This window comes from Varanus komodoensis, unplaced genomic scaffold (assembly GCF_004798865.1).
Source record: "Varanus komodoensis strain SLA01 unplaced genomic scaffold, ASM479886v1 scaffold5, whole genome shotgun sequence".
Taxonomy (NCBI): Eukaryota; Metazoa; Chordata; class Lepidosauria; order Squamata; family Varanidae; genus Varanus; species Varanus komodoensis.
Window position 1 is genome coordinate 9,127,376 of NW_025336087.1, and position 14,179 is coordinate 9,141,554.

At 36.6% G+C, this 14,179-nt stretch overlaps 1 protein-coding gene and 1 long non-coding RNA gene across 3 annotated transcripts in view; one reads left to right on the top strand and one right to left on the bottom strand.

Moving 5' to 3' along the window:
- Positions 1–5,298, bottom strand: part of LOC123031605 — a 48,347-nt gene extending 43,049 nt beyond the window's left edge. The window contains exons 1-2 of the long non-coding RNA XR_006416333.1: positions 5,078–5,298; positions 75–4,014 (exon numbers count right to left, since the gene is read on the bottom strand). This is a non-coding gene — a long non-coding RNA (uncharacterized LOC123031605). The remainder of the gene's footprint in view (positions 1–74; positions 4,015–5,077) is intronic.
- The window catches only part of ERBIN (erbb2 interacting protein), a 105,255-nt gene extending 93,223 nt beyond the window's left edge, over positions 1–12,032 (top strand). For both annotated transcript variants that reach the window (XM_044446796.1, XM_044446797.1), the window contains 4 exons: positions 1,502–1,711; positions 2,744–2,836; positions 4,703–4,777; positions 8,989–12,032. In XM_044446796.1, coding sequence (XP_044302731.1) covers positions 1,502–1,711; positions 2,744–2,836; positions 4,703–4,777; positions 8,989–9,093 — 483 coding nt within the window. In that variant the 3' untranslated portion in view covers positions 9,094–12,032. The remainder of the gene's footprint in view (positions 1–1,501; positions 1,712–2,743; positions 2,837–4,702; positions 4,778–8,988) is intronic.
- The last annotated feature ends 2,147 nt before the right edge of the window (positions 12,033–14,179 follow it).

A 14,179-nucleotide genomic window follows, 5' to 3' on the forward strand; every position in this document is an offset into this window, starting at 1 on the left:
CCCTCTCCTTTGGTACAACTTGGCAGAGATGGGAAAATGTATGCCTGTTTTCAATTAACTGTATATGTTCATACCTGAAATTGATTATCTGTACTGCTTTAACTTTAAATTGTGGTTTAAAGTTGGTTTGGTTCCTTAGACCATTGGTAATAGTGATCACAGTTGCCTGTGTCCAGATACAATAGTATTGGCAGTTAGCTTAAACATGGAAATGTCTCTTCCAACATCTTTGCAGTTGCTCCTAGAAGAGAAGAGAGGAACTCATGAGTCCAAACTAGTCTAGATAACTATACTTTAGTGTTGCTTCCAAACAAGATGGTTGTTTAAGTGCAAGTGCTACACATAAAAAGAACAACTTTTTACATAGCTAAATGTAAGTCTGAATTAGCTGCTTCACTCAAGATAATTCCATGCATTTGTAGTGACTAAATTAATGTTAAATATCAGTAAATTTAGTTAAGCATAAAGGGCACATTTTAAAATACAGAACATGATCCACTGTTATTCAGTGCAATTCTATGCATATCTCAGAATTAAGACCCACTGAAGTGAAGTTTTTATACAATCACAGCTTCAATTAATGTTTTGCTTTATTGGGAAGGCCCAACTACAGTGTTTGTTCAGTTATCCAAACTTGCTAACTTCCACAAAATAGAGAAGGTAATAATTCAAGTAATGTATTAAAGCAACAGGTTGAAATCAGTGGGAATGAATTTAGTCTGCTCTTTCATGCTGGCTCCAATCCAGCATGCCTTAAGCACTATTACATTTTGTTCATACTTATGAAGAAGGGAAAAGTTATTGTGTCCTTCTTAATTAAAATAACAATTGTAGATATTCACTGAACTTGCTGAAGGTTGTTTATGGCTATTGTCTACTAATTTTAAAACGTAATGATCAATGAATGAAGAAGCTGGGAATATACATGGACATCCGTGTACTTACAGAAGTATCTTAGAACATGACTCAACCTCTTACATTAAATCTTTCTAAAACTTCCTACTCTCCCCCATTGCTTTTATTTGCATTTATTGACACCCATTTTCATCATCTACCTGGTTAACTACATAGATCAGAGTGTTTTGGTTTATTCTTTGCTATATTCAGTTTTGTAGAATATAATCTTTCATTATCTGAGCACTGCTACACTTTTTCTGGATATGAATTATCCCTGGTGGAAATAACATTGCAATACATTGGGAAATTCTCAGTCCTTCTGCAGTGACTGATTAAAAACTGTAAAATCTATGAACATTTTCACCAGAATTCTCAGCTGAAATGAATTAATTTAACCCTTTATGAGGCTATCTAGTCTGTAGTAGGCAGAAATGGGAAAATATGTATTGTTCCAGTTTGTTTTCTTTTACAGAATACAGTGTACATATTGTAAATCAACATACCTTGTAAATATTACTGAACTATTAACTGAGCAAAAAACATAAAAAAGTTGAAAAAGACAAATTATATTCTTGGGTTGCTTAAAGATGTTTCACTTACTCAGGTACCTTTGACGAATGGGCAGATGTGCCAACCTCCAAGACCTCAAGCAAATTATAGTCAAGTCCATCATACTGCACCTCTTACATCTGTAGCAAGACATCCTTCCCGAGAACAACTGATTGATTATTTGATGCTTAAAGTTGCCCATCAGCCTCCCTATAGTCAGTCCCAAGGTCCATCCAGGCAGTGCCATGAGCTCACAAAGCAGGAGGTAAGGGTCAAAATTATGTCTCTGAAACAAGCTCTCAGATTGTTGTTAAAATACACTGCCAGCTTTTAGTGCTGATATCTTAACTCAATATATATCCCACCTTTTTGCCAGACAAGTGGTGAAGTTGGGTAACAATGGTGAAATACAAATAAAAACAAACTCCCTCAATTAAAAACATAATTAAAATAAACAACCAAAATATCACCCACCAAATTAAATCCTCCTTCCACAGCAACCCAACTTTTGCTTAAAGGGGTTGCTTAAATGAAACCTTTCTACCTACTTTTGGAATGACAGCAGAGTGCAAACTAACCTAACTGGCCTCAACAGGAAGCTACAGAGCCTGGTTGTGCCCACTGAGAAGGCTTCCTTGCATTTTCACTAAACTTGCCTCTGACAGTGGCTGGAATGAGAGAAGCTCCCCCCTACACGCACACTATCACCATCACAAAGATCTTAAAACCTGGTAGGCACATACAGAAAATATGATCTTCCAAATAGCCTTGCTTCAACCTTATCGGGTTTTATGGGTCATAACTGACTCTTAGAATTTTGCCTGGAAACAGAGCAGTAGCCAGTGAAGTTGTGGTAATGAGGAAGTCACCCACTCCACATAACTGGCCCTGGCCAAAGGTCTGACTGTGGTATTCTAAACTTGCTGGCATTTCCATACAATTTTCAAAGGCACCTCCACATAAATCTTGTCACATTAGCTCAATAGGCACAGTTTTCCAAGTACCACAAGGGTGTACTTTGCTATATGTTTTACTGTGGGCCTTTTGTCTGTCAGGCCCAAATGAAAGTGGCTTGTGGTCTTTCTACAGCTGTTACAGTCCATGCAGTCATAGAAGTTATTCGGGAATTCTACCAAGAGTATACTGCACTTGACGATTTTAAAGCATCAATAAATTACCCCCCAAAGCAAATAAATTTTAAAATAATTAATTTTATGAGTGACTTATAAGCTACTTATTTTCTCAAGACTTGGGCTATATTACATATTCACTTTTCTGTGTTCTGTTCATATTTTAGATTCGAGTAAGAATTGAAAAGGATCCAGAGCTTGGATTTAGTATATCAGGAGGAATTGGTGGTAGAGGAAACCCCTTCAGACCTGATGATGATGTGAGCATTTAAGACAAGCATATATTAAATATACCTTTATATTTTTCTTTTCTGAACCTCTGATACACTGGTCCCGCAATACTATGTTGTGGTGTATTCTTATGTGTAGTAAACATTAACCTTGTTCAAGGTGCTATAAGGAACTATATGGACATTTTCCCCCACCTCCCCCTGCATTCCACTTTTCCGGCTGACACTTAATATTCCACATCTGCTGTGATTTTCCATCTTCATTTGGCTGCTTTGAGATGGAGTTGCTTACCTCCCAAAGGTTTTATCCATTTTGCATTTCTCAAGGTTCCCTTGAACATACTCAGACCTTCTTTTTGTTTCTCATTTCCATTTTCAATTTTACCTCCATTAAAAAAGTGAATTTCCACAAGATGTCAGCATATACCAATATATCATCCTGTTGAAAGTGGAGGAAGCAAATCACATACTATGTCTGTTTCCTGCTCGGGCAACAGTATCTTTTGATGTAGCAAGTACCACCTTTTATTATGCTTTTGTGTCACCAATTGGTGTGACAAGAGCTTTTCAGAGTTTGCTTCATTATGTCTGGTACAAGATGAAGTCATATAGCATGCATCTTTGCATTATATTCTTTCAGCCTTACACACTCTTGATATTCAAATATTTAAAAGGTTGATAGAAGGCAGTGATGCTTTTTTATGATACCCTTCCTATCAGAATTAGAAAGAATAATAACCATCAGTTCCTACTGTGAAAGTAGTTCAACAATGCAGAATGTTGTCCAGAATCACTGGAAGATTTTAAGGAAGAGATTGGATTTGCTTCTCTCAGCTACAGTTTATAGCCTCAGTCTAAAGAAATTGTCTAATAGACGTACCACTTCTACAGGAAATTAGCCAAGAATATTCATAAATCAGTTGATTCAATGCTGTCATCTATCCTTCACATACATTATTTACTGTTCTATCCTATAAGGCACAAATCTTACAATCCTGTGTATAAGTCAAATTAGTTAAAGTATGATAACAGTATTTTGTCAGTTTTATTAACCCAATTGACTTGGAAGACTTTATGTAAAAGACTTATAAATGTTTTACTATTATAAATAAAACTGTTGCCTTTTCGATGTGACTTGGAAGTATTGAGTCCCCATATGCTTCTCCAGGTGAACAGATTTCACAGGATGGTCTATTTCTGACTCTGTGCTAGGGAAGACATAACAGCCAAGTTATGCAGCACTTACAAGTATGCTGGGCTAGCAGAGGATAATAACATGCTGCTAAATAGTAGATAGGTTTAGCTTTCTCACACACGGAACCCATAAGGTCTGTTACATATGCAGGGAATGGCCAGCCTCCCAGTCCTGTGAGTCTTTTGACCAGGTTTTAGCACCTCTACTCACCACACTTGCCATGGCAAGAATGAAACTACTCTTTGACAAATGTAGATTTACCCTTTGGTGAGTGGGATGAGTGGCCAGTGAATAGATAAAGCAAATACAAATTATATCAGAGCTGCTGTGGACATGCAATTAACTGGGGTTGGGAATCAGGACTGAATATGGGACCTAACATATCCTCCCTCTGCATATCTCTACTTCCCTGCACATTTCCCTCTCCCAGTAACTGGGCTCAGCATTATGCATGATAATCTACAACTGGATTTTAAAAAGCATTGATATTCTCTGAACTTTCTCAGTCGCTGTGTTTATGGCATCACAGCCTCTAGGACTGTGGGTCTTTTCGTAGTTCCTAACCTCCAGTATAAAATGTTAGCGATGGAAGTATTGATTTTCATAATACGAACTGTTTCTGTTGTTAACAGTGAATTCAGCATAAACATTTATGTATATTTTAAGCTCAGCTACAATTTCTTTTTCCTATTTACTTGAAGGGTATATTTGTAACCAGGGTACAGCCTGAAGGACCGGCATCTAAATTGCTGCAGCCAGGAGATAAAATTATTCAGGTAATATAATTTGAAGAAATCTGCCAGTTATTTCTGTTGTGGTACTATTACTTTCTCTGCAGAATTGTTTCCCCTTCCAGCTAATTTCTTCTGTCACTTCTGCCCAGACTTTTCAGTTTGCACCATCAGTCAGTCTTTATCCTTATATCTCATTTGCTTTAGTGTTCTATCTGCTTGTTGACCACTTACTTCCAGCCCTGGCTTACACCTTCTATTTGAATCATCATTCATTCTCTGACTGCTCACTCTCATATATAGCAAATGGTATAGCAGCTGTGGAATACAGCATTTCATACTCACAAGTCTGAATGTTCCCTCCTGTTCATCCAGTTTTTTCCTCTGTGTATAGAAAAATGATGTCTTAGGTTGCTTTCACATGGACATTTATTGTTCTATGTGCATGGAAAGTGATGTTTTTCTATAGCAAAATATTCAAACATGTGAGGCTCCCACCTGCAGTCTGAAATTCAACAGTCCAGACACAGGTTTTCATATATTTACTGAGAGAATTAGGCCTCTCTCTGATGGATAATTCTGAAGGTATCAAGATCATCTCCACTTTGAAGTTATTTATTGTTCTTCCTCAGTCACCTTTCTGGCCTGGTTAAACAATATTTTCTACTGCAATGTACTTTACCAGTCCTCAGAATTGCTATTTTTTATGTCCTTCCAAGTCAAAATCCACTGTAATCTTATTTTCTGCTTTCCTTTCTGTCATACCTAACAAGATGATAACATCTTGTTTTTATCAACCTTTTCCATATGACTTAGGATTCCTATCTCATCTCATTAAAATATTTATTTACTGCCATTCATTGAACTAAGATGGTGTACAGAACAAAGTATAAAATACACAGAATAAACATAAGAGCAGCATGTTTAGAAAGGGGATTTCAGAGATAAAAATGTTGCTTAGTGTCAAGATGGCCTCTCTTGGGATAGAATTCCACAAGTAGTGCCCCCATTGAGAAGACTGCCTGTCCCTGACCTGCCTTAGCACCTGCCTTAGCACAAATGGTGAAGTCACCTGGAGGAAAACCTCTGAAGAGCACCACAGGGCAAGGCAGAATGGTATGAGAGTAGGAATTCAAGAGGAATTTGCTTACCTTAAGCTCATATGGGGCTTTTGAACTTCTTTTGAAGCTAGTTGGATGTGATTTATTTTAAATCAACTCAATTTTTCAAACAATAATCCATGGTTGGGGGAGAGGGGTAATCTCTGGTGAGGGAGGCATGGCCATCTGGGTAACTTTGGAGGTTGGATTTGGCCCCAGGCCTGACATTTCCTACCCCAATCTAGATGTAAAAACTTGGATGCAATATTCTGTGCTGCCATTAAGTTTCTGGTAGTGTTCATGGGTAGCCCCATGTAAAATGCGTTTCACTATTTGAACCAGGAAGATACCAGTGCATGGATCACTGTGGCCAGACTATCTTGGTCACAGCTGGTTAATCACCTAAGCTAGACTTAGATGTACCCCTTGCTTGAAAAATCACAGGGAAGTACATGCCTATGCTAATGGGTAAGAGCCTTCCACTCATCTTATTGGAATTCTGTTTCACAGTATTGGCATCATCTAGCCAGGGGTCCTCAAACTTTTTCAACAGGGGGCCAGTTCACTATCTGTCAGACTGTTGGGGGGTTGGACTATAATTTTTTTAAAAAATGAATGAATTCCTATGCACAGTGCACATTAAAAGATTAATTAAAATAAAATAAATTAAAACAAAATTAAAATAAATTAAAAATAATTAACATTTTAAAATTAATTAAAAAATGTTTGCTCGCTTGTTCAGAGAAGGCTGCGGAGGAGGTGTGGGAGCTCCGGCCCCGCTCCGCCTCAACCTGTCCTCCCTGGGCTTGGTGAGGCTGCTGCAGCTTATTCAGAGAAGGACCGCAGCCCGAGAACATGGCTCACATAATTAAAAATAGATTTTAAAACTTATATTTTTCTTACCTTCAGTCCTTTCTTAACATCTTCATCTCTCTCTCTCTTCCGCCCAACTCTGTTTCCTGCTCCGTATTCCCACTCTGTATATGCATGCAATGGGGGGGGGAGCTGGCACATGCGTAGTTGAGCTGTTACAATTTGACACATGTGCTGCCTCTGCTCAGTTTCAAAGAATGCCTGCACTGGCTCAGAGCTTTTGGACTTGCTCGGAGATCGTTTTCTCTGAGTGAGTCCAAAACCTCTGAGGTGGGCCGGATGCGGGCTGTAGTTTGCGGATCCATGATCTAGCCCTTTACTGAGTTCAGGCCAGTCTAACCACCTGAATCTGATGACAAGAAGAAATAGAATGGAATGTGATCACATTATTCCATAACCAGTTCATCAGATGTTTCCCTAAAGTGGCATCATAGAGATGTTTAAGAGCATAAGGGAGATGTGTAGGACGCCATTTATTTATTTATTTCCATTTAATTTATATACCACCAAATAGCCAAAGTTTACTGGGTGTTTCACAGTGATCACAAATCATAAAATAATAAAACAAAAATATGAATTCATTAGATACAGCATAAAATTTCAATATGCAAAATGTAAAACAGTTTAAATAGCTAAAACAAGTTCAGTTAAAAAAAAACCAGCTAGATCAGTTAAAACAGCTTACATGTGTGATGATATGCCTGGGAGTATAAGACAGTCTTAACCATGATCTGAAAAGATCGCTAAGTTGGCATCACACAGGCTTCAGTGGGGAAACCATTCCATAACCACCAAGAAAACCCTTTCCTTGTTGCCCATTGGATATTTGGAGATATGAGGAATTTCTCAGATATAGAGCATAGCATCCGAATAGATTCAGGTTGGGAAAGGCATTCTATCAGATATTGTGGCTCCAAGCATCTAGGGCTTTAAAGATTAAAACCAGTACCTTGAATTGAGCTTAAAAGCACACTGGAACCAGTGCAGGTAGACCAGAATTGGCCTTATAGTTATTAATCTGGCCGCAGCATTTTGCATAAATTGTAACTTTCAGGTAGTGCCTCATAGTGCATTGCATTGAGTCAAGCACTAATGTAAATGTTAAAAAAAACATAGGGCACAAGATAGAAACCTCTGTGACCTCATAGCATAAATGCCATGGAGCCAAGTAGTAGTGTCCCAACACTGTCTTCTAGAATCAGCCCTTCCAGTAGAAACATAATCTCCATGGCTTGAACTTCCAGCCCAGCAAGAATACTGTGTTTGATGACACCAAAAGCCACTGAAACATCCAGAACTAGCAAGATCTCATTCTCTTAGGTCACTTTTTGGCATGGGACATTCGTCAACACACCACACTATTAATTCATAATAACCTCTCTTTGGCTATACCCACAATGCTAAAACATATTACCACTTCCTCACATTATCTTAAATATGCTGATAATCCTTGTCTTGGCCTTTTTAATGTTCCTCTGAAATTTTTCTCAGTAAACCTAACAATTGATCCTTCCAAAGATCTGCCTTCCTTGACCTCTGATGTAGTTGACAATACTGGATTCATCCCCTTTACAAACCTCAGTTATATATAGGTCCTTATGACTCAGTTTTAGTTGTGGTTTTTCCCATGATAATCATAGCATTCTGAGTTTATTTGTTTATTTATTTATGACATTGTGAGAGAGCAGGAGGGGAGAAGGCCAGCAAACAAGAGATTACTATAGTTTAGAGAAGACCATTGTGTGGATAAGTGAAAATTATTTTGGTGATGATGAAAAGAAAGAAGTGGCAGGATTTGACCAGCACCTTACATATGCAAGGATAAACATTAGTCAAATATGTGACTATATTATCATAGAAAGCAACATGGAATTATGAGAGAATATGTTTCATTTCTTTGCTATGTTGAATTTAGTATGTTGTTAACACTTCCATACTCAAACCCAAGATAATTTCCCCCTTCAAAATGCATGTGATAAAATGGTATTTTGAAAGGGTTCCCATGCTAGTACTAAACTTTAAAATATTTTTTATAGTCTTACTGTGGTGTTATTTTCACATGATGTTGTGGTTCTGCCAGATAATCTGTCTGTTAATTTAGCTCTTACAGGTTGGGATACTGGCTAATTCAGATAGATTATTCTGTTGTCTTCCTGTTGCATTGAAATACAGTAGGAACAGATAAAGGAAGAAGCTATTACGTTTTAAATAGTTGTATAAATGAAGAAGATGTTATTGTAAAGATCTTGCTTTGCATTTATCAGAACTTAATTTCCTTTCCAGGCTAATGGATATAGTTTTATCAATATTGATCATGGACAAGCAGTATCCTTACTAAAGACTTTTCAGAACACAGTGGAACTCATCGTTGTTCGAGAAATTTCTTAAATACTGTGGAAGAAGGGGAAACATTCATGTGATCCTTTGAAAAACTTGTGGAAACTGAATATTTGGAATATTTTTATATACAAAAACTTTTAAAATTATGTACAGTGATAAAATAATGAACTTGTGGTTATAAGGGGGAAACCACTGTAAAAAACCCATAATGAAACAGTTTTGAAAATGCATATGGTAATAGACCTTGTTGAGTTTTAAAGCATTGTAGCAATCAAATATCACTCCTCCAAGAACAAACCTGTGGTGTATTTTGTACAGATGGTAGGTTTATTTTTGGATAATTCATACGCATTACTAAACGTCATGTACAAGGAGCCTCCATTGTAGCCAGTGGACAGATGGCAGGGCTTTCTGTCCTGTAGCTGTTGCCTTTTTTGTTCACCTTGTTTTAATGTCTTTGTTGAAACCACTTCTGTAGATGTGGATAAGAGATTTGGCATGTTGGCTTTGCTATGTGCATATTGTATAGAAGAATGGGTAGATGGAATGTGTGGCTGGCTGGATGAATTAAAAGGCCAGGTAAAACGGTTATGAAAGTATGGAATCAGGAAAGAGGGGGAAATGCGAATACACAAGAATGTATATCTACCAGTAGAAAAAAAAGCAATGCAATAAAATGTGAAGTCTTTTTAGAAAGACTCTAAATACACTTTTTGGAGGTCTACAGGATTGGCTTTTACCACATCCACTGATTGTCTTATTTCCTTTGCATAATGAAATTTTGAGTGTTTGTTTTTAATCACACAATTTTTTTCATCTGCTATGGAGTTGTACCGAGAGACTGTTCTCGGTTATGAAAATCCCTAGTTTTGTGCAAAAAGGTGATTTTCTTCTGCCTTGTATTAAATACTCCATATTCAACTTATTTATAGATTTTTTTAAAAAATGAAACTGAAATGGCCAGTTTTTTTTACTGTGTTACCTGAAACTCATCACATATTTATATATCACACACATGCATGTTCCAAACCTCTATTATTCTGCCAGAAAATGCTTCATTCTTTTTAATGGGGCTGATGGCAGTGAGCCCTCTGAGGATTGGGCTGCCCAGGAGTAAATGGTTCAGGAAGGGTTAGAAAGAAGTTTTGATTTTGTTTGGCCTTGAATTGCCTTGTTAGATTAAAAGGAAATACTGACCTGGTTCACATGATACAACAGCCAACTTGGTTAATTTACTCACGGGAGCTGTTACCTTGTGTTGGATGTTCTCAAGACAATTCATGGATTGATTTATACTTCTCCGAGGGTTGTTTTACCCTCAGACAGCCCAGCTGCCTGGGTCTGCGTGACAGGCCAAGCAAGAGAACGCCAAGCAAGAGAATGTTGGGTACCCATGGGCACTGTGCACAAATGACATTCATTGCACATCCAACATCAATAGCCCTTACTATTAAATTAACCCACAGTGGGGTGTTATGTTGTGTGAATCAGGTCAGCTAAGTAACCAAAGCCAGTTTTTGTTAAACTGTTGCACAGTGGTGGGAGAATTGCTGTTGGGAAGTTATAGGGCAAAGGGATGGGTACTTGGGGCCCACCAGTTGTAATGATCTTTCTCAAAGGGCTGTTCCTACAGGTGACATTAAATGTGAACTAGACACTTCAGAGTCATTAAAGGGTTTCTAACTATATTAATGTAATACTGTTTTACCACAGGCTGCCTTTGTTCCTTATTGTATAAAATGTTGGATTATACATAATTAATTTTTGTTTATGGCAAACATGTTTATTTTCTTGTTTTCCTTATATAGCAGAGATGAGATTGCCTGACTTACAGAATAAGTAATAAATGGTTATTATGGACCAGAGAAGAGTGCCATAGAAGACCAATAACTGTTTTTTTAAAAGTGAATTATAACCTGTCATTGGAGCAATATTCAGTTACTGCAGTTTTTGATAGATAGAATTAGTAGTTCTAAAAAGATCTACCAAAAACCAGCCTACTATAACATTTGGAAAGACATGCTGGAATAGAAAGCAACCTTCATATTTAACAGGTAGTACTTTCTAAAGAAGCAAACTCCAATGATATTGCACTTCAAAGAAGTTATCAACTGCATATTGTAATATGTATAGTTTTTAATAATTTTAATTGAAACCCTTTAACAACTCTTTGTACATTAATTTTAGTTTGATTTTCATTAATATTTACATAGGAATTGATTTTTATATTAGCAGAAATGTGCTGTATTTTGGTAAAATTCACTTATTTCTGTGTGCCATTAATCTTTAAAAAAAAAAAGAGAAACATAGCTATATAATGGCAGGCTTTAGTGTTACCTTGCTTCTAAAAAGGTTTTTTTTTATTATTTCTTTACTTTTAATTGACAGCTTAAAAATTCACATTCATCATGTTTAATAATATTACTAAACTCAGCCTTTTAAAGTAAACATAAACAGATCAATCCTAATCTGACCGGCAATATAAAACTATAATTATGGGAAGGGCAAAAAAATCCCAAATCAGAACTGATTCTTTATTGATCATGGACTTAATTTGAACATAATACATCAGGTTGAAATACATAAGGCGTTAAAATACATTTCATTTTGTATGAAATAAGCATTATAACTGTGCTGTTAAAATTTTAATTTTGTAGAACAATATTGCCAAGACTGATCATTGTTTGTAGCCAGAATTTAAAGCAAGAAACTTGGTGCTTAGTTTGTTTTCAAGAAATTAGAAAAAATATATTTGAAATGTTGTGGATGGTTATTATCACATGATAAAGGCACATTTTTAAATGGGTTATTCCTTTTGTGTTGGGAAATGGACAAAAGTGAAAGAGGCTGTGAAAGAAGACACTCATTCAAAATTGATGGAAACTATTCTGAAGCCATGGAATTGTAGTATTTCTCATTTTGTCAAATAAGATATATCTGCAAACTTGGTGGATTGGCATAGAATGAATAAAGTGTTTGTCAACTCAGTCTTCTTTTTATGATAGTTCATTAAAGAATCAGTTCAAATGAAAATTCTAGGAAAAAAATCCACATATTTATTGTGTAAATACATGTTTTTTACTTTTTTTTTTTTTACTGGAGTTATAAAATGTGTATATACTTGAACACATCCTATGAACCCGATCATAGCAATAAGCAACACACAGAACCAAGCCTTTATCATTCATTTGCTCTGTACTACCTTTTTAAAAAAAAAGTAACTATGCCCTTGTTAGCACCTATGTAATATTTTTATTGGTCAACATTTATTCAGCATTCCAATTTTTTTGTATATAATTAATTGTTTCTAAAGTAACACATGGAGAATAGATAATAAACTAATGCTCTATAAAGCTCTTTCATGTCACATCTGTCTGGATTTTTCTAAATTGTTGAAACATTCCCCTCTGATAGTTAAATTACACAATTCTCAGATTTTTCTCTATTCAAAAAATAAATTACCAGGTTATGTAAATGGGTAATCTAAGTTAATGCATAATTACACACTGGCTGACTGAGAAGTCCTGTTCTGTATTTGCAAGGATGATTTTGATCGGTTAATGAAACAGTAACTTGACTTTCATCAAACCCAGTGGTAGTCAACTGTTGCTATAGGGTGACTGTTCTGAATCTGCTAGTATAGTGCTTTACACCATGGCGATTCAATCTTCTGACAGTTTTTCAGGCCCAAACTCATCAACACCTCTGGTCTGTGGAGCCACTAGGCAAAATCCAACATGAATCCTATTTGACTCCCAAGTTCTATTCATCTCACTGGGTCTACTCCAAGTAGAACTTATATTGGGTTCGCACATTGTATCTGCAACACTTATTCCACCATGAAGCATTTCAAAATCAATTCCTTGTCATCCTGCATTGTAACAAATCTAAAGTAATAACTGAAGTGTTATGGCAAGTTCAGTTTGTGCAGGCTCCAGTCCATGTGCAGTGTTCCAGAAATTAGACTAAGCTGCCCCAAGACAGTCCTGCTTTTGTTCATTAAGTTCAGTGTAGAGATAAATGCCATAAAACCTAGTTTCCAGGATACAACCTGCAGCCAAATATTTCTGCCTGTCAAATAGATCCACACCCATAATTCCAGTTGGTGCTGTCTTTTCTGTGTTGTGGCCACATAAGAGGCAAGTACTAGAGACTACTGGGACAATGTAAGCATCCTGTAGAAAACTTTGATAGCAATCTTGGAGGATTGATGTCCCAATCTTAAAAAAAAAAAATCACATCTACAGCTTTCATTAGTTCACTCTTGTTAGGGTAGTTATGTGAGCATTGGCTCACTTCTTAAAAGGTGATTCTTAACACTCGTTCTCTTGAACCAGTTAGCCTGTGGGAGAAGAGGGTGATACATTACAGAATGCTATACATTAAGTCCCATGTGTGTTACAATGTAGTTTACCCCAAGTAAGTGTGTGTAGGATCACAACCAATTAAGTCTCATCCAAGTGATGATACTGCTTTTTCCTAAAATCTGTCAGACTTACTTTCTGTTCATCAGGGACCTTTTTTCTTGCAAGTTTCTGTTCTGAAACGGGAGAAACATCAGCAAAAAAGCAGAATTCCATTTTCAGATAAACTCATGCCCTTTTCACCTAAGTGTTGTTTAGATAAAAGAAGAATGCCATGATTTATACTATTCCTCTGGGATCTAGTTCATTGTACCCCAAGAACCACTTTCTCCAAACTTACATGCTGCAGGAGTGTTGGATTATAGTACCCATCACCCTAATTAGCATAGGCAATGATGAGGTCTTTAGTCAATACCAGGAGAATTCCAGGTAGGAAAAAGTTGCCTCAGCTTTTCTAGCTATATTCATGTTCTAGGGAGTTTTGACTCCAGTAAACACTCTAAACAATAGGACACCATGGTTTAAGAAAAATTGCAGATCCTTTGCTCCCTGCAAATCTGCCTCTAATAGACTTCCCTCCTTATACATTTCTGTTTACTTAGTGGAAGTGTTGTCACCTGATTTAAAGAAAAGATTTAAATAAAGTTCAAGTTTATTCACATGTAGCCAATTCTAGGGGAAAACATCCTGTTTTCATATAACAGCAGACTCTTCGAAGATGCATTTGTCTCTAAGAGTATATTTAAAACATACCAACTAACTGCAGTTTT